Source organism: Trachurus japonicus, chromosome 14, assembly GCF_045865225.1.
Source record: "Trachurus japonicus isolate A0001 chromosome 14, Traja_1.0".
Classification (NCBI taxonomy): Eukaryota; Metazoa; Chordata; class Actinopteri; order Carangiformes; family Carangidae; genus Trachurus; species Trachurus japonicus.
Genome location: NC_140920.1, coordinates 23,992,052 through 24,014,055, shown reverse-complemented (window position 1 = coordinate 24,014,055; position 22,004 = coordinate 23,992,052). Strand labels below are relative to the sequence as shown.

Sequence of the window (22,004 nt, the reverse complement as noted above, 5' to 3'; positions counted from 1 at the left end):
CCTGTATTACAATAGCCTGACAAGTAGGTTGCACAGTAAGTGACGGAGACTGCAGCACAGAGAAACCCAATTAAAGTAGCATGTTCATTAAATGCAAAACAAAAATGGATTTGTTATTATGAAAGCGTATCTATTAGAATTAGTGAATAGTACCTCATAATTGCAAGAAAACTAAATCATTCTTTTATCTTTCCCCTTCGATGGATTGACTGTGCTGCCCTGTGCTGCTATTCTACAATGTGTCCACTAGGGGGCACTAAATAACAGGTTTCCGTAATTACTTTATATATATTTAATTGTCTGAAATGAATTGTTTGGACTGTAATCAGCAGTTTTGATACCTCCAGTGATTCTGCCAAATGACCTTGTGTTAAGAACCAACTCCAAACTTTGTCACTGAATGAAACAAACAAACAAAAAAAAGTCAGAAAACACCTCCAGTAATAAAAAAAAAAACAAAGCTGTGTAGATTTCCACTTCATTTAAGCAGTAAATGTGGAGTGTTTTGGTTTCTCTGCTGTCATGTGCAGGTTGGGATTGACAGAAGGCACATTTACTGAGTGTGTTACTGCAGAAATCATGTGACCACTAAGGGTCTATTCTGGACAAGAACAAAAAGGAGAAATTGCACTCATAGTGAAACAGGAAACTGGAGAGGCCGTTTTTCCTGTTAGTGTGTGAAAGTGGAAACGAGGAGCTCGGCCTCGTCTGGCGTCTGGCAGTGTGTCTAACTGTGCACGTTACTGAGGGCCTCCGCTCACAGGGATGTACTGTACATCTGTATTCTGCACTGATGGAGCGCTGCACTCAGATCAGATCAATGAGAGTCCCTGCTTTGATGACTCTGACGTCTTTTCATCTTTGCTCTAAATGTGTGGTTAGCTTAATAAACGAGACCTGGTGTGGACGACATCAAAGCCTCTGATAGGCCGATGCATCGTCAAGGTAAAGGTGTGGTGCCTGGGAGGGACAGCTGCTCATTCTTGGTCCACTGGAGACAAAGTCTCAACACCTGAGTAAAGTCCACAGCTTCAGAACCGACCACAGCCCCGGTAGTTTACTGTTCGCTGACAGGTTCTGGACACATGGTCCACATGAAGACTTGGGGTTAAGGACTGGACCAGTCCTGATCCGACTGCAGCATTGACAGTCAGTCACTCAGCAGATCATCAAACTGTTCACACAAAGACTGACCATGATCAAGTCTCACAAGGTGGTTCACAATCTTCTTGGCAAATAATGAGACTCAAGAGGTAACAGCCACGCTGGCTAGTGTGCATTGAGCTAAATGCTAACATCACTGTGCTAACACGCTTGCAAGGACAAGACTAAAGCTTCACAGGTATGATTTTTCTTTTAAAAACAGTAAACACAAAGTGCAGCTGGGACTGCAGGAATTTGACCATAAACCAAAATGTGAGACAAACTTCAGCTGAAGGTGGAGCAAAAGGAACAATCAGAATTCATCCTCTGGAGACCATGAAGGTTTGCAGCTAGTTCCAAGCAGTTCATTGAATAGTTTCTGCGACATTACAGTCTGGAGCAACTGACAGTCTATAAAAATATAATATAAAGTGTCTAAATACGCCTGTAAAGCCTGAGCTGATGTCTGACCAACACTCCAAACCCAAGACTGTTCATTCACTGTCGCCAAAGGCAAATAAAAGAGCAAACTGGAAGCTGAGAATATTTCTCTTAAATAATGAATCAATTATTAAAACAGCTGCAGATTACTTTTCTATTGATTAACAAACTAATTATATCATTTTAAATTAAACATAAGGTTGCACACTGACAGTATTTTTGACACTTCAATGAGATGCTGAGTAACTGACATGTCCAGGCTCAGTCAGACGGCTGTAGTCTGTGATTATTATTGGCACCACTTTACAATTAGACTATCCTGAATCCAAAACACAAATAAACAACTATAAATAAGCTATAATAGTTTTCATACATTGATGCGGGCTCACTATTTGGCAAAATCAAATTAATGTTGGAGCTAATCATTGAATTACTTACTTATTTATAAGTTGTTAAATGAGTCTTATTGTGAAGTGTTTATTAATGAGTTATTATGAGGCTCCTTTTACCATTTGAAAACAGTAGTAACCATTAACTTGATCTTGCCAAATAGGGAGGCTGCATTAGTGTAGGAAAACTGTGTGATAACTTGTTTATAATTTGTAATTTGTAATTTATACAGTGTAAACAAACAAATAAAAACTCTGATCTTATGGTGGTGCAGATAATCATTGAGTTCGAAATGAGAAGAAGTCAGTGTCGGGGTCTAATACTGAGATAATAAAAAAAAAAGATTTAAAAAAAAAAAGAAGTGGAGCAGGTTCTGTGGTGAATCTGATGCGAGTCAGGAAACGAAAAGCAAGAAATTTCAATCAGTGGAATGTCTCTGTACGAACGTGTCATGAGTCCACAACACCGTCGACATTATCACATCATCCCAGCATCTGTTCATTCATTCATCAGTACGTACAACCCCCCCGGAGTACCTGAGTCCACACCACATCACACCACCTTCAGTCTTTTGCTTCAGAGCTCAGTGTAAATCCCTTCAATTTCGATTTTTCACGACACCCAGCCAAGCTGCTCTGGGTGGAGATGTGGTACATAAATACATGAGAGAGGAAATCTACCAGTTCGCGTTAAAGTCTTTTCACTTTTAGTAAGAAACTATACGAGTATACATAAGCTTTTGACTAAATACATGAGCCTTCAGTGAGAGGCCACCTCCGCCAGGCGGCGGGGGAAACCAGGAGTTAAATGACAGAACGCACTTCTCGGAAAATTCAGCCATTATTAGTACCACACACAGCACGACACGTTATGAGAGTACTTAAACATTAAACTTGTTATTTTCATTATAGAACCATCATTGATCCGGGAGCTGCGAGGAGATATGGAGTCGTGTTCAACTTGTCAAAGAACCATCGAAAAACGGAGCGAGCCACAGTGACGCGTACGACGTGAAGCCCTGCGATACTGCACTGCAACTCAACATTCACTTTCTTCAGCATGAGCACACGCGCACGCACGCACACTCACACGCCACGGGGGTTATTCACTACATTTCCGACCGAACTCATGTCGCTACATATTCGTACGCCACAATTATTTTTTTTTTTGCCAGTAAGCCTGTAAAAGCACCAAACTGAGCGGCCGAGTCAAAAACACAGCGATCCACGACGATGCCTCCACTGATCAACAACACGTAGCTTAATGAGAGAGAGGGGGGGGGGTGCACTGCCACTGCAAGAGTCGACCTCAACCAAGTAGAGCGGGGGTCAACGCTTCACTACAGAGAGCTCACCTTCGACGCTGCGTTCAGGTCCTATCAGATCTGAGCCTGAGCTGCTCCTTCAAACAAACTCTGAGAATCTGAGCAGCGTGACAATAGTCCAGAAGTATTTCACCCCCTAATTCCTCCTGTTGTGTGTATTTCAAGGGTAAAAACGTTGAAGCAGCTGCTGTGATCTCCATCATCCTCTGATACGACCTGAACGCAGCGCTGCTCCACAGAGTGAAGCCTTTTGGCCCTGCGGGAAAAGTGCTTGGTAAATGCTATCCAATGATAATGGCACAGAGTGGAGACAGAGACGAAGACAAGAGGACGACCTGCCGCCGCCGCCGCCGCCGTGGCGACTATGTGGCGATGTGCGCCGTGGAGGGGATGGAGACGAACTCGCGCAGGATGTTCTTGGCCGTCTCCAGGTTGTTCTGGGCGATCATCAGGGCCTTCTGGATGTCCTGGATGGAGTAGCCCTGAGACATCAGGCATTCGATCTCCCCGTTGAGGGCCAGGCTGCCGGGGCCCGCCGCCGCCGCAGAAGATGAAGAAGGTGAGGATGAGGATGAGGAGGAAGGAGGAGGAGGAGGAGGAGGAGGTGTATGAGGAGGGGAAGGGGCAGCGGAGGTACCGGGGAGCTCCGGCAGCGGAGCGGAATATTCACGGTTGACAGGACGAGGCCGTCGGTCGGAGTTGGCTCGCCGGGGGAGGGGCTTGGGGGGGCGGGAGACGGGGGGGTCGACTGGTGCGAACATACCTGGAAACACACAGGGGAGTCAATGTGAGAACAGTGTTAACCTTCTTCTTGTTGGCTTTTTACTGCCATCTATGGTGTTTCGGGTCAGTTTTGACCCGTATTTTAAATCAGCTGTAAAATACACTAAATACATTTTTTTTTCATCCAATTTGTTTTTCTTCTCTTGGTTACATTGTGAGGCTTCCTTATCCATGAAAATATTGGCTTTAATATTTTTGGGTTTGGGCCCCTGGGCCTTTTTTGTCAGTATGACCCTTGGCTTCAATGTACCCTTCCTCTTGTCAGCTTTCTGCTACCATCTATGGTGTTACGGTCAGTTTTGACCTGAGTCTTCAATCAGCTGTAAAACACACTAAAAACAATTATTTATCATCCCATTTGTTTCTCATCTCTTGGTTATGTTGTTAGGCTTCCTTATCCATGAAAAGGTTTGTTTTGCACTTAGGATTTCAGTTTTAACTGTAATTATTGTTCTTATCATTATAACTGGGTCAAAACTGACCCTAACACCAGAGCATTTTAGAACTTTGTGAAAATTTTTTGTTTGTTTTATTTTGTGTAGAGGTTCCTGACAAAGTCAAAAAGTCTTGATTCTATAAACACATTTATGTGGTACTTCTATGCATTTAAAACTTGAAAATGGGTCTCTGGTGACCCGAACACCAGAGGAAGGTTAAACAGAAGAGGGAACAGATGTAGTTCACACTCACACGGTGGATTCAGGTTTTGTGGCAACACCAAGTGTGGATGAGAATATCAAGAGTAGCAGGTTGTCATAGCGATGGTTGGTTACTGGCATTTCACAAAATTAAAATACAAATTTGGGCTTTCTGCCTCTGTGCCCATGGCTACACATGTCTACGCATCTAAAATAACCCTCCACATACTTGTCTCCACGGCAGCGTCCAGGCTGAGGGTGCTGAAGGCGGCAGAGGGAGCGCTCATGTCGGACAAGGTTCGTCTGGCGGGGGCTTGAGGGACGACGGGTCTGGGACAGTCGTACTCGTAGATTTCCTCCACACTGGTCTCCTCCGTCTTGTCCTGGGAGTCCACAGCTGCTCGCTGAGGGAGGTCTGAAAAACAAACACACAGTGAGTGATGAGGAGACAAAGGAAACAGGATATAAAATAGCTTTAACATCGTCGCTGTGGAATTAAAAACCTTATCGATGCTATGTAAAGCCCTTTGAGACAAACTGTTTGTAAAAATGGGCTATATAAATAAAATTGCCTTGCCTTATTTCACATGTTCAGTTCATGTTGAGGCTGAATGTTGAGGCTGTACTTTAACCACCACATTTTTCTAAATCAAGTTTATTCTTTCTTTATACATTGTTATTCGGATTTATGAGGCTCATAAAAATTATTCAACAGTAAATAATGATTAATTACTTTAGTATATCTACTAAGTACCCAGTAATTATAACAACTGTATTGAGTCCTTGTACTCGGGGCTCAGAGCCAGTATAATACTGGTACAAGAAAAAATAAAAATAGACTTTAAATTGATGAGGTAAATATTCTCCTTTATTTTGTCCATTGACTGTTACTGTATATGTTGGTGTGTTGTTACCCAGATCTGAGGTCTGTGCCGTCTCAGACGAACCGGCCTGGGCCTGGATGTTACACATGGACTCGTAGACTTGAGGATCCTCGGAGTCACTCTCAGCTCCCTCACTGCAGAGAAAACAAAATCATTAAGCAGTGCCACTATTAGTCAGATATTAACTAGTTATGGCTCTAGTCCTGTCTGGAAATGAAAGTTTAATCTGGATCTACAGACAACTGGCTGCTCTTGAGTTAGGACTAGAAGCTAAATCATTTATTCTGATTCTATTATGAGGTTAAAACTCTTGAGTTTGCGCTATGACAAAATACCAGCAACACTTCTTCACATCATTTATTGACACAACTCGAGAAGTTTTCACATTTTCAGCTCGTAGCCCATCATACAGCTCACACCACCACGAGTGATTCTGTTCATTCCTGCTGTGGTGTGTGGATTCTGGTCTTGATTTTACACTCTGTCATCATTTCATCAAAGAGAAATTTTTCTCCAGCACAGCTTCTGCTTCGTCTCCTTTGAAACATTTACTCAAGGGGGAGAAAAACCGCAAGTAAGTGAGAGGGGAGGAGGTGTTTGTGGGTTTGAGGGGTGGGCAACGCTGGACAAACGAAACTGAGGCTCCAGAGCTCCCTGGTGGACATAAAAATTACTGCTCCTGATACACGATTGCAGCATTTACTGCAGCACCCTGACACCATCATCCATACACACTAACACAGCATGTAATCCATTATTAGCACCTATAAACCAGCTTATTCATGCAGTTATCACCAGGATCTGCAGTGAATCAGCTTTTGGGATCTGATCAAATAGCAGAGTAGCAGCATGATAGTGTGACAGATAGACAGATAGATAGACAGATAGATAGACAGATAGACAGATAGACAGATAGATAGATAGATAGATAGATAGATAGATAGATAGATAGATAGATAGATAGATAGATAGATAGATAGATAGATAGATAGATAGATAGATAGATAGATAGATAGATAGATAGATAGATTTCGTACAGAGTGGCCTCGAGAAGTGCAACTTACATACATTAACATACATTCCCACATTTCATACACCACAATTACATACAGACATAAGAACATAAACATAAGACATAAGACCCCCGCACAAGATTTGTTTACCTGGTGTCGTTGTGTTGGTTGGTCTGGGCCGGAGGTGGAGGTGGAGGCACCAAGGAGCCCGTTATGACCCAGGGAGCACCAGTGGCTGGGAGCGAGGTGGGACTCATGTACTCGTTCTCCTCACCGTCAGACGACGACCTCTCCCCACTCAGCCCCGCTGACGCCGGCAGAGACCTGATCACATGACGACAACACAGAGCATAATGATTGTCTCTCTCTCTTTTTTTTTTTTTTTTTTTTTGCTTTTGTAGTTTGTTAAAATCAAATGTATTGATCAGCGGCAGAGCTCCACACCTCGCAGCCAGACAGTAGATGGCGTTGGTGGCCGACTGGGGTTTGCTGCCCTCTCCGCTGGCTTCCAGGCTCTGAGCGGGGGAGGACAGAGCCGACGGGGCCTTGGTTGCAGGACGTGGGACCATGTAGTTGGAAGCCCAGGCGGCCTGGTCGGGGGTGGAGGGCAGGGGTCTCCTCTGCAGCCTGGAGTCCTGGCCGACCAAGGAGGGGCGCTCTGGAGGGGGAGGAGGGGGCAGCTCTCTCAGGGCAGGAGGCAGAGGTAGAGGCTTGTCTCTGTGAGTGGCTGAAATCTGGAGAGAAGGTGGGAGTGGGTGGTGAATATTGATAGTTATTGACCAGCAGAGACATGAGGACGGACACACACACACACACACATCCTTGGCTTCTATACTGCTGAGGACTCACTTACTTATCTCCATCTTACATGCACACAGTTGTTATACTGGAACATGACTTCTAGATTCATGCACATGTGTGATATCTAGTACTCATATGCACCGGCCACTTTTCCGCTGTTTTGCTAACCCTCATCCTGGCAGTGTGCAATTGTTTACAACGAAGCTGGCAAATCAATCAGTAGAGCAATACATAACGTTATATATCATATACAATGTTACGACATGTATATTTGTGTAGTTTAATCTGTCATAAACAAGAGACTACAGGTTACGGGGCGTGTTTGTGTTGCAGTGAGCAGAGATGAGAGCTGGGACACTGGGGCGGCGGCACCGATCTTGTAAGGTTGGTTTTCAGGCAGAAGACGCAATAAGTGACACCCAGTGGAAGGTAGAGAGCCTCCATTCTCCCTGGTAACAAGTGAGGCCATTTATTAGCCATCACAATTACCCCAAAGCTGTTTAATTAAAGTTAAAATGTAGAATAGTTAAGCTACAAATCCTGTATAGTTCCTCTTAAATAGGAGAGTGTTTTCAACACACACATTTACCTTGGCTGTGGCTCCCTGGCCCAGTGCACCATGGGAGGTGGAGGGTCTCTGCTGCAAGAGGTCGAGGCGGGGGGGCACCGGAGGCAGCTGAGACACTGGAGATGGTGGACGCTCAACCTACACACACACACACACACACAAGATGTTGAATGGAACCAGCAGTGAGCTTTAAATTTAACGATTAATGATAATCTAATCTAGTCAGTCCTGACTAAAACGGTCCTAAATGGAACCAGGTGAGTTGTCGGTCCACTCCTACTACATATCTTACCTTGGTGCAGGCCAGCCTGCTCATGACGAGGTGCTGGTCCTCCAGCCGCTCATCTTCTTCCTCGTCGTTTGCAGCTGCTTCTGCTCTGCTGGACCCCTGGAAGCCGGCGAAGGAAGCCCCGCTGGCCTTCGGGTGGAAGGGGTCCACCACGATGGGCTCCGTGCCTTTTATCTCACAGCGGCAAAACGGGCAGCCCTGACCCTCGGATTCCTGACGGAGCACGTTTCACATTTTAAAAAAGCAGGGAATAAGAGTAAGAAAAAGACCTCCCACTGGCATCTATCAAAGTGTAAGAGCTTTTGCTTTTTTTAGCAAAGTCTATGATGCAATATCTGCATCTGATAAATTCATCGTGTATGTGCTTCAGATGAAAAGCCTCTGTGGATCACTTGCCTTTGGCTTCAGGCTTCTATTGTGAAACATTAACGCAAGAAGTGTTGAGTGTTTTATTGACGGTAACTTAAAAATGGCAAATAGGAAGCAATTTCTAAATAATTATTGAATAAATTCAGCATTTCGAAAGCCATATACAGCCCATTCTAAAGGAACCAGCGCTGTTGAAATACATAACACATTTCTTCTGCATTTATCAAGACAGGAGCAAGCAAACACTGACTGGAGGAAGTGTTGAGTTTCCGTTGGCAACAAATAGAAAATTTAAATATGAGATACGATCAAAGAACTTTGGCACTTCTTACTAAGATATGAGGAAGTATAAAAGAGAAGATATTTTAAGATAAGATCTGCAAGATTAACTGGTCCTCTCTGCAGCGGAGGAAACTGAACGCCACCAGAATTAAAGGTAAACACAAAAACAGTTGGGCCGATATTAATCAGTAAACATGAATATTTTAAAGCAAAATGGAGTTTTAAGGCTGAGCAGCAAACAGAAGACAGACAAACTTCCCCCGAGACAAACCAGTGTGTTGAAACTTTGCAGCCTCACCTGCCAGGCAGTCAGACAGGAAGTGCACATGAGGTGCCTGCAGGGCTCGATCTTCACATCCTTGTCGTTCTCTGCACAGATCTTACAAAGCTGGAAGGTGGAGCCCATCTCACAGTACAGCTCATACTGCTCCTGTAGGGACACAAGTGGAGGAGACAGGCATGTTTATATGGAAGAGACAAGTTGTGTTTTATTCATTTATTCATTGTTTTTCTAATGTCTTCTACTTCAATGTTTTTGTCTGTTTACTTCTACCAGGCAGTAACATGGTCAATTTGTATTGTCTTCTTTTTTAGTGTGACAAATGCACATGTTTGTCCTAAATCAGGTTTCCTGACAAACAAGAAAATGGTTGCCCGGCTTTCAGATTTGAAAACAAAAATACACAAATGAGGTCAAACCTGAGTAACTTTGATGTGGTCTTGTGGTGAAGGTTCACACAACCCGGTCAGGTCTGGGTTCTGTGCACGGCCATCTGGGAACAAATAGCTACAGACAGACCGCATATGTTAAACACACACAGCTGAGTATCATACAAGTCTTCATTGCTGAGCTAAAAGTCACTGAAATGCTCATAAACATATTTTTTTCCCCTACTGTTTATCTAAAAATATGAGAGCGGCGGATCTTAAAGCAGAGCTGCTTTAAGATCACACCTGCCTCAGCTGAATGGTACACATATTTTAACTGTAGTAGTAGTAGTAGTAGTAGTAGTATCTCATACCCACTGAAAGTTGCTTACAAACATTCATACTTGGCCTTATTTTGTTGACACACTATATATTTAGTTAGTTGAGTTAACAATAAATTTGCAACACGCTGATCTACAGCAGTGAGGAGGTTTCTTCTGCAGTTATTTCTAGAGGCTCTGATACATTTGGTCATTGTAGCTGTTCTGAGTCCAAACTAAAAACAGCTGCTGTTCTCCACCAAGCAGCGAGCCACAACCTCGCGTACAGCCACCTTTCATGGCCACAGGAATGTTTGGTACATGAAAGCTGTGTTTAAGGCGGAGCGTTGCTGGCATGCTGCACACCAGAGGGGGGCAGCCAGGGGACACTAGGGGGTCCTCAGCAAAATGAAAGGAAAATAAGAGAAGATTCAGTAAAAAAAAAAAAAAGTGTGTGCATTATGATAAGTGTATTTAGTATAATTTAGAAATATTTTTTGCATTGCATTGCTCTTTCTATTGCCTGTTTGTTTTTTTCCATTTGCGTATTCTTGTCAAGGGGGTTTGCAATAGGGTCCATGATTGTAGCTGATGCTTTGGCGTGGAGAGCTTTGGGAAGCCCTGCCCATGAATGTAAAAAGAAAATGAAGTCATTGACAAAACGCTACTCCGTGCTGATGACGTCTGTTGCTGTATGTGACTCTGCTGGGTGCTTCAGACGCCTCTTTAGTACAGTGGTGCGTACAGTGGAGTCACACTGCAGGGCTGCAGTGATGCGTGCTCTGTTTATAATGAACACGACAGACATAAACAATGTCGTAACTGTTCCACGTGGATTTCTTAGTCACACATTCGAAGGCTGGGCTCAGCAAACACTTAGCTAATGTGTGAGAGCAACAGATTGCAGCTGTGTCTCTGACCTTCTATCCTCTCTGTAGCTAGTTATCAGAGCTTCACTGACCTCCAGTCCCCCCACACACACACATCATGAGCACAGTCAAAAACAAAGATATTCCTTCATTGTGCCGACTAAACATTCTGAAGTCATGACGGTAATCTCTCATATCTTCTCTGACCCATTCATATGGTTAGAAAATAGTACACGCCAAAATATATACGGTAAATTGGTGCTTTGACACTGTGCTGCAGTGGGACTTACAATCCCTCTCTGTATCCATCAATGAGGGCTTGGAAAAGTGGTTTGTTATGGGGGATGGTCTGCAGGATGTTCCCATCAGCTGTCACGTAGCCGATGGCCCACTGGCCGAGGCGGGTGCAGCTCAGCCTGAAGATGTAACTGGAGGACAGACAACAGTGATCACAGTCAGCTCAGTAGCAACAGCATGTGCAAGGCAGTTGGCAGCCTGTTGGATCTTGGAGTTTAGCTGCTGGTGTTCAGTGTAGTTTTATGTGTTTCTGCACCAGCCGTGTTCACAGTAAGAGAAATGCATTTTGCGATTCTCAGCTCAGTGTCGTCTGTGTCTCACCTGCCAGGTTTGTGGATGAACCTGTGCAGTCGCGCCTTGACCTCGTCGTACGTCAGGAAGGCCATGTAACCCGGATGTGTGACCGCCAGACTGTTCCAGTTCCTTAAAAGAGATGACCAAGGCTGCAAAACACAAAACACAGGATGTTCATGATCGACATCTCACCTGTTTGTTTTATAGCCACTAGAGCTACAGAAGGACACTTTTTATAAGTGTGTCTCCGTTCCTAACAAAGCTTCTCGTGGATGCACACACGTGACACATTACACACTCTTTCCAATATTCCACATTGTTCCACTGATTAACAAGAAAGTGCAGCAAGCCAAGAAATGCAGCTAAGTGTCGACAAAGACTGTGGAGAGGAGAGTCAAACCAGTCTGTCAAATCTGAGACGTGAGGCCACAGTTAAAAATGCTGATGCTTTTCCTCTTCACACTTTAACATCTTCATTCTCTAAAAGCAGAAGTTGGCTTGTCGTGTCTGTGGTTCCTAGCAACTCTCATTTTACAGATTAGAAATGTGCATAAACAGACTTGACTCACACTGTATTACAACATGGACTTGCAGAAACCATGAAGACATTTACCGCGACATCCTCAAAACACTCGGCTGTCGTTGAATCTTACCTGGAAGAGCCTGGTGAAGATGTCAAACTCAAAGACGGAGATGTAGTCGTTGCAGGTGAGGTCGATGGTGGACTTCAGGGCCATGGCCTCCAGGCCTGAGCTGATGGGGTGAAACTCATGGAGAGCCTGACGAAACGTCCTCCACGGCACGATGGTCCTTTTGGTGGTGGGAGGGGGTAAACAGAAGTAGCAGGTTTTATATGAAGCCAACCAGTACACCATGCTCACAATCTCTAAAACCTGAAGCTCAGACGTTATAAAAAGAACAACAGACAGAATCAAAACTGCAAGCTCGCAAAAAAAAAATGAACGCATCAAAAAACATCCGATTGATACGTTTTAGAAAGACGTTCACAGGACAGATAAACAACAGGAACTTGTGCCCTGTTTCAAAATACCAAACTAAACTTAGCTCTTCTAGTTCTTCTTTAGACGACGAGTAGAAACTTACTTGTCCCCAAATGACCTTCTCCAAAATTCAGCAGCATCAGCTTTGGTGATCCTGAAGTTGTCTCCCTGAAACAGGCCGTTGGGGAAGATGGCTTTTAGCTCAGCCAGCATGTGACTGAAGATCAGAGACAGCTTGGTGAGGTTTCGTCTGAGTGGGAGAGAGAGAGAGAGAAAGAATCAAATACAAGTTAGTACAGGACATTATCAGATTAAGGTCTAAGCACTTGTCAGAAAGATTACAGTTATGTAACAAATATGCATGTATGTGCTTATCCTTTATTAAACAAGGCAAATTGCACTTGTATTTACAGTGCAGATCTTAATAATTCCTTAAAATTCTTTCTGGTCAACCACAGCTTTCAACACAGAGACACTGCTATTAAACCGTTATGTATAAGAATGGTTAAGTGTTGGCCCCCTCCTCCCCCCTTGCCTTTTCACTAATTAATATCTTCTAAAGTTTTTATGATTTATAAAGATTAAACAAAACATAGATTAAAAATAAACAGCTGTCCTTCTCTGATTTTCTATCACTGGAAACTTCATATCTTTGGGTTTTAGGCTGTAGGTCAGTATTTTTACAGACAAAAAGTTAAAATGTTGATTATTGATTGACAGGGATCAGTCCTTTACAGCATTTTCTTTTGACCTTTGATGCAACTGGCCTCACATTAGTAGCTTCTGGTTTCAGACTTCCACAGACACTCCTCTGCTATAGGAAGTCAGGACTTTTCTAGTTCTAAAATATCTTACAAAAGCTTTACAACAATGATAAAACAAGCGTACAGATAAGAATACAATAAGTTTATGTGGAAAGGCTTGATAAAAATCGGAGTGAATCACAGGAAGGATGAATTTTCGCTTAGTAATGGATTTCTGTGAAACAGAGGAAGTGGATGTGATTGAGCCAGTTTAATAACGCCTTTAGAATACAGTAGAGTTATTTGGCGTCAAATTGCGAGGCAGGTCTAATTCAACCAAATGTCATGAGTTGTGTTTTATGACCACCATCATGGAAAGTACAAAAAACAGAGCGTGGAAAAACTTTATTGCAACTTTATATAGACATGTGGGGTGTCACAAGGAAACGTTGAAAAGGAAATGTCTTTCAGTTTCTTTCTGTAGTTGTGCTGCTTAAAGCCTCAAACATGCACTATAATTATACCAATAGGTCACTGCCAACTTAATGTTGGCCTAATAGAATAACTGCTGTTCAAAAAGTAGGCCACTGCAATCTAAATGAGTTACTATGACACATATCTAAATTATGTTTCTCATAGTCTCGTGGAAATAAAACAGTAACTCACGCTAAATGGACAGAAGACTCTCGCTCTGAGACGACTTAAAGTTTAGTTTGGTTTAGTTTAATTCTTCTTTGTTAGTTGAACAGACTAATAAGTTTTCACTCAGTATTTAGATGTAACCACTTGTTCTGAATCAACAAATGCTATGCTATTCTGTCCTGTATAGAGACAGTGAATTAATATTAAAGGGATAGTTCAACATTTTGGCAAATTGGCCCATTGCCATAATGAACCTACTCCATAATTAGGAGTAGGTTCATTACCTTTAATTGTTGGTGCAAGCTATTTTTAGAACGGCAGAGCAGAGCTGTGAGCTGCTCAGAGCTATGCCAGGGAGGGTCATGGGATTTCTTGGTTTCCTTCATCAAACTCATCAAATACACAATCCAACAACTCCAAAATGCTCTCATGAACAAGTTGTGACCTGCGCATTCACCAAGCTATGAGATAATACAGAACGTTATGAGACAGAGTTGTTTTAGAGGCAAATGCAGAGACTGCTTGCTGAAAAACTGCCCCCGACAGGAACACGCATCAGTGGTTTAGCATGAATTTACCTCGAAAACAACTCTGTCCATTCCATGAGCCTCCGTAGCGTAGCTCTGAGCAGCTCTCGGCTCTGCCCCGCCATTCTACAAATAGCTTGCACCGACAATTAAAGGTAACGAACCTACTCCCAAGACTATAGGGAACTATCCCTTTAATGTAGTGAGCAGCAGCCAACTGTGGTTAAATCATATAATACATACTTTTGATACCTCTGCTTCACTGCATCCTGATGTAAAAACGTACTACCACACCCTTCAAAGATGAGTGACATTTCATCTGGGCATAATCCTACCTGGGCTGGGAGTTCTCCTCGTACATCCTCTCCTTGGCCTCTTTAAACAGGCTCATCGTCTGCTTCGTCTTGTTGGTCAAATTCTCCATGACCACGCGAAAGTACTCGTTTTCACCAAGGATCTCCATTTTGCCCTCGTACCGGGACAGGATGGTGCGTAGGTGCTGGTAGGTGTCCGGGAGCAGGTCCAGGATGTAGGGTGGGCTGTTCTTCAATGCCACCTTGGGGTTCTGGCACAGACGGACCACCTGGATAGGAGACACAGTCGTGGCCATGTGGGACTCTTGACATTCAAACAACATGACAACAACATCCTGTGAGGATACAGCTACTGGTCTGGAGTGATGCGAGAATTCTTGGTTTTTATCAATACTTTAAAATACCGGTACTTTAAATGTTGTATTGATTCCTATGACCTCAGATGACATGACACTCACTAAAGTAGAGATCTCCTGTGAACTGAGGACAAAGCGAGAAGGCCGTAAATCAAAGCAGGAACATGAACTAGGTCGGTAAACTGTGATGGATTTTTACAATACACAATCCAAGTCATAACTGCTTATGATCCAACCGAATATGACTTTGTTATAAATACTACTGTGTTGATAAGGCAATAATAACACTTTAATATACGTGTATTGTGAGTATCTAGGCTTTATTGGCTGTAACTTTAATCACAACGTACTGGCATTTAAAATACCAACATTCTACCTTGAGGCTAACTTCTCTAAAACATCATGTCATCAACTTGAGTGTTTCACACCTGCTATATTTAGTTAAGTTAACTGAAGAGTGAGAATGCAACAGTTTCTCTCGGTATTTTACTTTTTACGTGGCAAAGTAAAAAAACAGGAACAATGATGGTTTGTGGGCTTTTTTTATAGCTCGGTGCGATAGGTGTTATAAATAAATTGTAACAGCAACAGACTGCGAAGTTACAGTGTTTGCTTTGGTTTATAACATGACACTTTCTAACAGGTTTATTGGGCCCAGTTTGGAGATATGTCGAAACAGCAAGATGGGGATTGTGAGAATATTTCTGATATCAAGACCATAGGGAAAAAGTATGCAAATAAGAGACCATTTGCTCCACTCTTCCATCACATCAGACCAAACTCAGACAAAACTCTAGTATAACCCTGCGATCACCATACGGCTCCGCTGTAAGGCAATAAACACTAATACCACATTACCACCCAGTGGACAGGAAAGTTCAACCCAGGTATAAGAAGTATAAAAACCTCAGCAGCAGAAGGGATCAGTCCTAAACATGTGACACATCACGCTGTAGGTGAAAATGAGGCAGCACAGACACGTCTTTGCACAGCACAGACATGTAATGTTATATTCCTCTGTCTTTATCTGGTGCCGTCTCTCTCTATAATCCTGCTCTCCTGAATTCATCTCCTGTGAACGCTCATCTCTTCATCTCTCTCTCTCTAGTTTCTCCTCCTCTGTCTGGCAGTTAGGATCGTGTTAAAGATAAACAAGAGTGACAGTCAGCAAGAAGTATACTGTACAATAGCAACCCTTTATCCCCCACACAGCACACACATAGATCTTTTTTATATAGGACTAATTATAGGGTGTTCTCTGGGGATATTTGGGCTCTTGGTGTTTCTGCAAAGTCCATGGCAATAGATCAACAGATTACTGTCCCTGTGACCTAATTCTCTCTAATTTATCCCAATGAGATAAAGTATCAGGGACACTATTAGGCTATACTTTGGTGCTTGTATTGGCCTTTCAGTTTGTTTGGGATTCAGATTTCTCACTTGAGATAGCAGACAGCTCCTCAACTCATTTAGCCAAATTAAATACCTAAATAGCCTACCTTTCTGTGTGGATGAGTCCAGGTAAATCTCAAGACATGTCAGCTTCCCAGTAGGTTAAATGTATGTATTACCAATATAAAAGTCCAGGTCTCAGACGTGCATGTCCAATTTTGACGGTAATGGTCATGAAAAAGAGGGACGTGGCACTGAATGCCCACAATTTCGGTCCCGTGAGTGTGTTATATGATCATAAGGGTTTATATTTTTACTCTAATAACATTGTCAGTACCTTGTCCATGAGCTTCCAACATTTCTCCACCATTTTCTTATCGACCACGGCAGGTTGGTGAGGCTGCAGAGGCTGCTGGTGGGGCTGAAAGGCATCCTTCATCAAGCCGATGAGACCGGCGCCCCTCCTCGGATTTCCGGCCATTAAATCGGTCGGCGACCGGGGGTTAGCCCCGGGACTGGAGGCTGACAACCAGGTATTATTCCCCTCACACGTTTCTCGGCTAAAACGACCGCTATTTCTGCGCCCTCTCTGTACTCAACATTGGAAATAAATTGTCATGCAGAGGCTGTCCAGGAGCGGAACAAAAAAGGATGTGTGTACACTGTACGCGGCGCTGCTAAGCTAACGAGCTACATGTGAAAAGCCTCAGTGTGTGACTCCGTCTCCAGATGACAAAGCTCAGGACACGGTCGTTATGTTGTTATGTCTGCTGTCGGACAGGTCGCTGCCTCTCCCTGGCGAAGGCAAGTTAAACACCTCCCTGAGATATCAACCCGGCTTATTATAGACTCGGGGTGTTAATAAGCCACACAGAGCGATCAACAAACAGGTTGAGCTGCAGCTCCAGCCAACGACGAGCCAGCAGCCAGAGTAAACACGGATGTCCGGCTGCGACCTTCAAAATAAAGGCACGGTCAGTGAGCTGGAAAATGCGACAAATGAGACGTGTCTGTGCAGGAGGGGTAAACATGTCCTCACATCTTTAGTGCGTTTTGAATTTTTAAAATACACGCACTTTACTGACAGATGTTGCTGTTTTTACACACCTACTTAAGTATTTGTTTTATGATTGTTATTTAACTTTTTATGCATTCTTCATGTTTTTGTTGGTTTTTTCTTGAGCTTAAAAAAAGAAAGAAATGCATAGTGTTTCTGTTTCCTGACACTTTCAGCTACATCAGTGTATCCTAAATTAAAATAAAGGTTGAATCAATGAAGGTGCAAATACTTTTTCTTTTACTAAACTAAAAACAACAATTACAGCCAAAAAAAGAGATATCTTACAGACTTTTAAGATAAAGTAAATAAGTATCACCATCAAGTATTTTAAAAGTAAGTAGTAAAATAATATTTATTAACCAAGATTATGAATTATAGTGGGTTACTATTGTATAATTGTATAAGCAGCATTAAGTTTATTTTACATGGAAAGAAATTAGTCCTCATTGCTCTCAGAAAATATTGACCAGAAAACAATTTCTTAATACTTGATTTTTTATGTATTACTTGTTCATTTAACTGCTCAATAATAACATTCATATAAAGAAACAAAATTCAGACCATATGATTTTGCAGACAAGGTGAACTGGGGACTCAAATCTGAGTGAGTGCAGTTATCTGGTAAAATCAGTGGAAAGCAGCTGCATCCTGAGAGAGGTACATTCACAGCCATAAAACAACATTACAGCCACTGAAAAGCAGCGAGTTGTAAATGATGCATGATGAGTAGAAAAGGCCCAAGTCACATAGCAGAAACTCTGTGGTATGGTCCTTTAAAGGTGTCTATGACAACATGCGAGCTGCAGCAGCACAGCAGAGAGATGACGTTCACATCAACAACCACTTAATTACTATGATGAATTTCAGTGGCTGCGGTGGCTGAGCAGCTCGGACTCAGTCCAGCTGGAGCCCGCAGTGCTTCTGGGTGGCCATTTCCTCACATTACAGCTGAACAGGTCACAGCCAAGCATGTACGCACTGCGATGAAATCTGTGACACCTCTGTTCCCAACACAACTGCAATAAATATAACGGCACTTTCTGAAAAAAAAGACAAAATGGAGTTTGGGCTGAAAATATTTTTTATTAAAAATCTAAAGATGGAAAAGCTTGAGGCCTGCTGAAAATACCAGCTCTGAGATGGATTTGAGTCTTGGTGTTTCTGGTCACAGGCATCAGATTGTGGCTTGCAACCACTAATACATTCCAGCCGAATTTAAAGGAAAAAGCAACAACTCCAGCAGAACAACAACAAAACAACAAGTTTTGTTTCTATTCGATTCCCCTGCATTACAAAGCAGTGTAAATTATTGGTAGCCAGTATATTGTAGGTAACCAATAATAGTTTCTTATAGTTTCCTGCACTAAAGGCAGCAAAGATGTGTAGTCCAAATCATGTCTAAGTAGTCTAGACTCCCACCGTGTTCCTCTGCATCTTTAGATTTGTCTCTATTGGAGTTCCTTGAAAGCTCAAAGAAATGTTCAACAGCTGAGCTCCCAGCTCTGCTTGCTGCCCCCCAGGTAAGAACTCTGTAGACAGCTCTCTGTAAGTGCTGCAAACCCTGCGCCCCTGAACGTCCTCCCTGTGAATTGCATGTTTCCATCTGTGCCGTGCCTCACCGTATAACACTATTAAAGATTTGCGAGGAAGATGCACAGCTACACGGACTTCCTCTCCTAGTCCCAACTCTGGCAGACCCTCTTCACACGACATGGTGAGTGTAGTGTCTGATAACATGTTGATGGTGACCAGGCGCTCCCCCCACAGCCAGGAGTCATCCAGGTGTGGATCGATGGCAGAGCCACGCTGAGGGTGGTAATCCAGGTTGCACTGCTCCACTGGTTGGAAGTCTGCTAAACTTGGCTCTCGCTGCATCCTCAGCACTAGTTTTTGGCTTAAAGGAGGGAGTCCGTTGAAGCCGCCCATGCGCACTTTCCTTTTCTTGAAGTTTACTTTTGGACCAAAGTCCTGCAACAACACGAGAAAAAACTTTAGTTGACTAATCCAACAAAATATGTGCAAACATCTGTATGTGTGTGTTTCAATACCTGTTTCATTCGACCCGACTGGGACTGATTCCACTCATCCTGGTCCATTGTGCTGATCAGCTCCGTCTCCTCCTCTTCTGATATGAAGTTATCCAACAGGAAGACGCCAGGAAAAGGGAAGGATGCAGCATCAGCATCTTTGCAAACAGCGAGCCTCGTCTCGGGATTGTAGCGGAAATGATGCACAACCTCCACATAAAAAAGAAATAAAATGTAAAGAATGAAAAAATATCAATTATTATTATGTCTAAGACATAGACTTCTTGATATAGGGATTTCTTTTGACGTACCACAATTGGCTTTATGCACAGCTTCACTACTTCCTGATCTGAAGCTGATTAATCCAGGTGTATCTGACCATTGTTGTGAGGTCAGACACACCTGGGTTAGTCAGTTTGTCCAATGGGGCATGACTTTAGCCACTGCCTTTCAAGGAAGTGTAATGTCAAGGAATAGTATACTGATAAAAAAATGTATACTGAAAAAAAGGATACATAGATACCTTATGGCAGTGGTGTAATGTAGGAATGACATTTATTTAAGTTATTACAGTAATTCATGCTAAATTAATTATTAAAATTATAATTAAATTCTGTGACGCCACAAACTCAAATCTGAGAATTTCTGAATTAAACTTAAACTAAAACAAGACATACGTTTTTAGGTGTTGCTTTGGGCTCTGGATAGTTGTGTTGTGCTTTTCTCAACATTTCTGAGTTCAATCAAGCTCATTAGTTTCAGTTCTACCCCATTGAGCTCCAGCTGCAACAGTAAGATAATGTTTGCACCTTCATGCATCAGTGATACTCAAATTATATAGAGTATACAAGTACGATAATCAGTGCTTTGGAAATTTCCTGATTATACTTACATCGGAAGGACTTTTACTTTTAAAGTACAGTGCACATTATTTAAGAGACCGATTCAATACTAAATTTATATCGACTTTCTAATAGCACATCACATTAAATGTGAAAATATAAAAGTAGATAACTAACTAATTTCAGAGGTTTGCCAGTGTATTTTGTTTTAACAAGAAATGCTGGTAGTTCACGAACAGCAAGTCAGCAAAGATGTTTGTTTCAGAAGTTACGACCATATTACATGAATGACTTTTTGAGGGAGTATGGTTTGTCCTGTGAGGGCTACCGTAGCAAGTTGAGAAAAGTGCTAGCAGTAGCTCTGTAGTAGCTGATGTCCATTTCCAGCTGCTAAAGACGCTGTAAAATGTCACGTTTTCAATCCGAAATGTTTACCTTGGCTTCACTCGCCTCCACCTGTCCCTTTCCCTTTAACTTCTCACATACAAGACACCGCCGAATGCCTTTACAACCACACGGAGCGACACCGTCAGTGCTGTCAGGTGCCATCATCCTGCAGCTTCTTCTGTTGTGGGCTCATCTGCTAAAACAGAACAACGTCGCCACCTAGCGGAGGCCGCGCATCCATTCACCACCAATTTGTGAGTGTTTTCCCCCCAACACTTTAGACAAGAACATTTTTTGCATTAAAATAAAGTGTAATATAGAATAGCATAATGAACGATACAGTAACTTATAAACGACAATTTGGGTGGCTCTGGCTAGCACTGGCATACACTTTAATGTATTTGGTGATCTAATTTATATGTCAAAGAACGTCTCTGATTATGTGTAGACCTCTTTTATATACAGTATGGTGTAGACCGATATGTCAACTTGTTGTCAATTTTTTTTAACGATTTTGTACAATGTATCCTTCCTGGCAGACTCAGCTCAGGGTTTTAAAAACGTGAAACTTAAACCACGCCCACCGGAAGTACGTAGAGTTTCCCCGGGAAAGCTCGGATTTTACCAGAAGCAGTTCAGTTCACTGAAGTAGCAGAAGAATTGGTAAGTACTTTAATCCTTGAATATTAAAAACAGTCATGAACTTAATGTTTTCCAGTGGGAGCTAAACTTTAGGGTGTTTACTACAGGTCCAGAAGAAGTGGTTGCTTGTTCGTCATGTTGCCTAGAGGCACAAAAAATGGATGTCGGTGCTTCCAGCGTGGCGAGCTGAGCCCTGTTGTTGTTAAAAGAAACATGCACACGGACTAATACATCCCAGCAGTCTAGCAGAGAGTTTATAGCTGTAACTGAAGAGATATTGATCATGATATGAAGGCTGCAACTGTGACTGATGTTTAGTTATTGTCTTGGTATGTGTTGATCCTACTTTCTGCGTGTGATATAGTGGAGATTTGCTCTTATATGAAGGCAAACAAAGTAAAAAAAAAAAAAAAGATCAGATGTAATGTAGTGTCTTATTCACTACAATTTCTCGGTGCATTGCCACCCACTGTTGTTGTCTGGCAGGAGCCTCATGCATGTGCTTGTTTAGATACAGAGGTGTCCCTGTGTGCACACTGTAGAGCACATGATACCAACCAAACAGAAAGCTGCTCATCAAAACATTGCTCAGCGCCATTAGAGGTCATATACTCCACACAAAGGCTTTATTAAAGGGCAAATGACCACAAATAAGTTTTCTGCCTTCTAAATTGAGTTCCTTCAAGTGTAATCAAGGTGTGGTCAGTGGACCCATATC

The 22,004-nt window shown here is 42.6% G+C and overlaps 2 protein-coding genes across 2 annotated transcripts; both read right to left on the bottom strand.

Annotated features, from left to right (window-relative positions):
- Positions 1 to 1,721: 1,721 nt before the first annotated feature.
- Positions 1,722 to 17,255, bottom strand: LOC146974798 (E3 ubiquitin-protein ligase CBL-like). Its single transcript, XM_085798442.1, has 15 exons — positions 16,666 to 17,255; positions 14,602 to 14,849; positions 12,458 to 12,604; positions 12,007 to 12,163; positions 11,381 to 11,502; positions 11,053 to 11,190; positions 9,625 to 9,712; positions 9,224 to 9,355; positions 8,278 to 8,487; positions 8,007 to 8,123; positions 7,061 to 7,350; positions 6,767 to 6,940; positions 5,634 to 5,737; positions 4,949 to 5,134; positions 1,722 to 4,061 (listed from the first exon to the last, which is right to left on the bottom strand). The coding sequence occupies exons 1-15, from the start codon at positions 16,807 to 16,809 to the stop codon at positions 3,661 to 3,663; spliced, it is 2,658 nt and encodes an 885-aa protein (XP_085654568.1). The 5' UTR covers positions 16,810 to 17,255; the 3' UTR covers positions 1,722 to 3,660.
- Positions 17,256 to 18,777: 1,522 nt separating this feature from the next.
- Positions 18,778 to 20,848, bottom strand: alkbh4 (alkB homolog 4, lysine demthylase). Its single transcript, XM_085798441.1, has 3 exons — positions 20,693 to 20,848; positions 19,437 to 19,625; positions 18,778 to 19,356 (listed from the first exon to the last, which is right to left on the bottom strand). Exons 1-3 carry the CDS (start codon positions 20,807 to 20,809, stop codon positions 18,796 to 18,798), a joined length of 867 nt encoding a protein of 288 aa, XP_085654567.1. The 5' UTR covers positions 20,810 to 20,848; the 3' UTR covers positions 18,778 to 18,795.
- Positions 20,849 to 22,004: the final 1,156 nt, after the last annotated feature.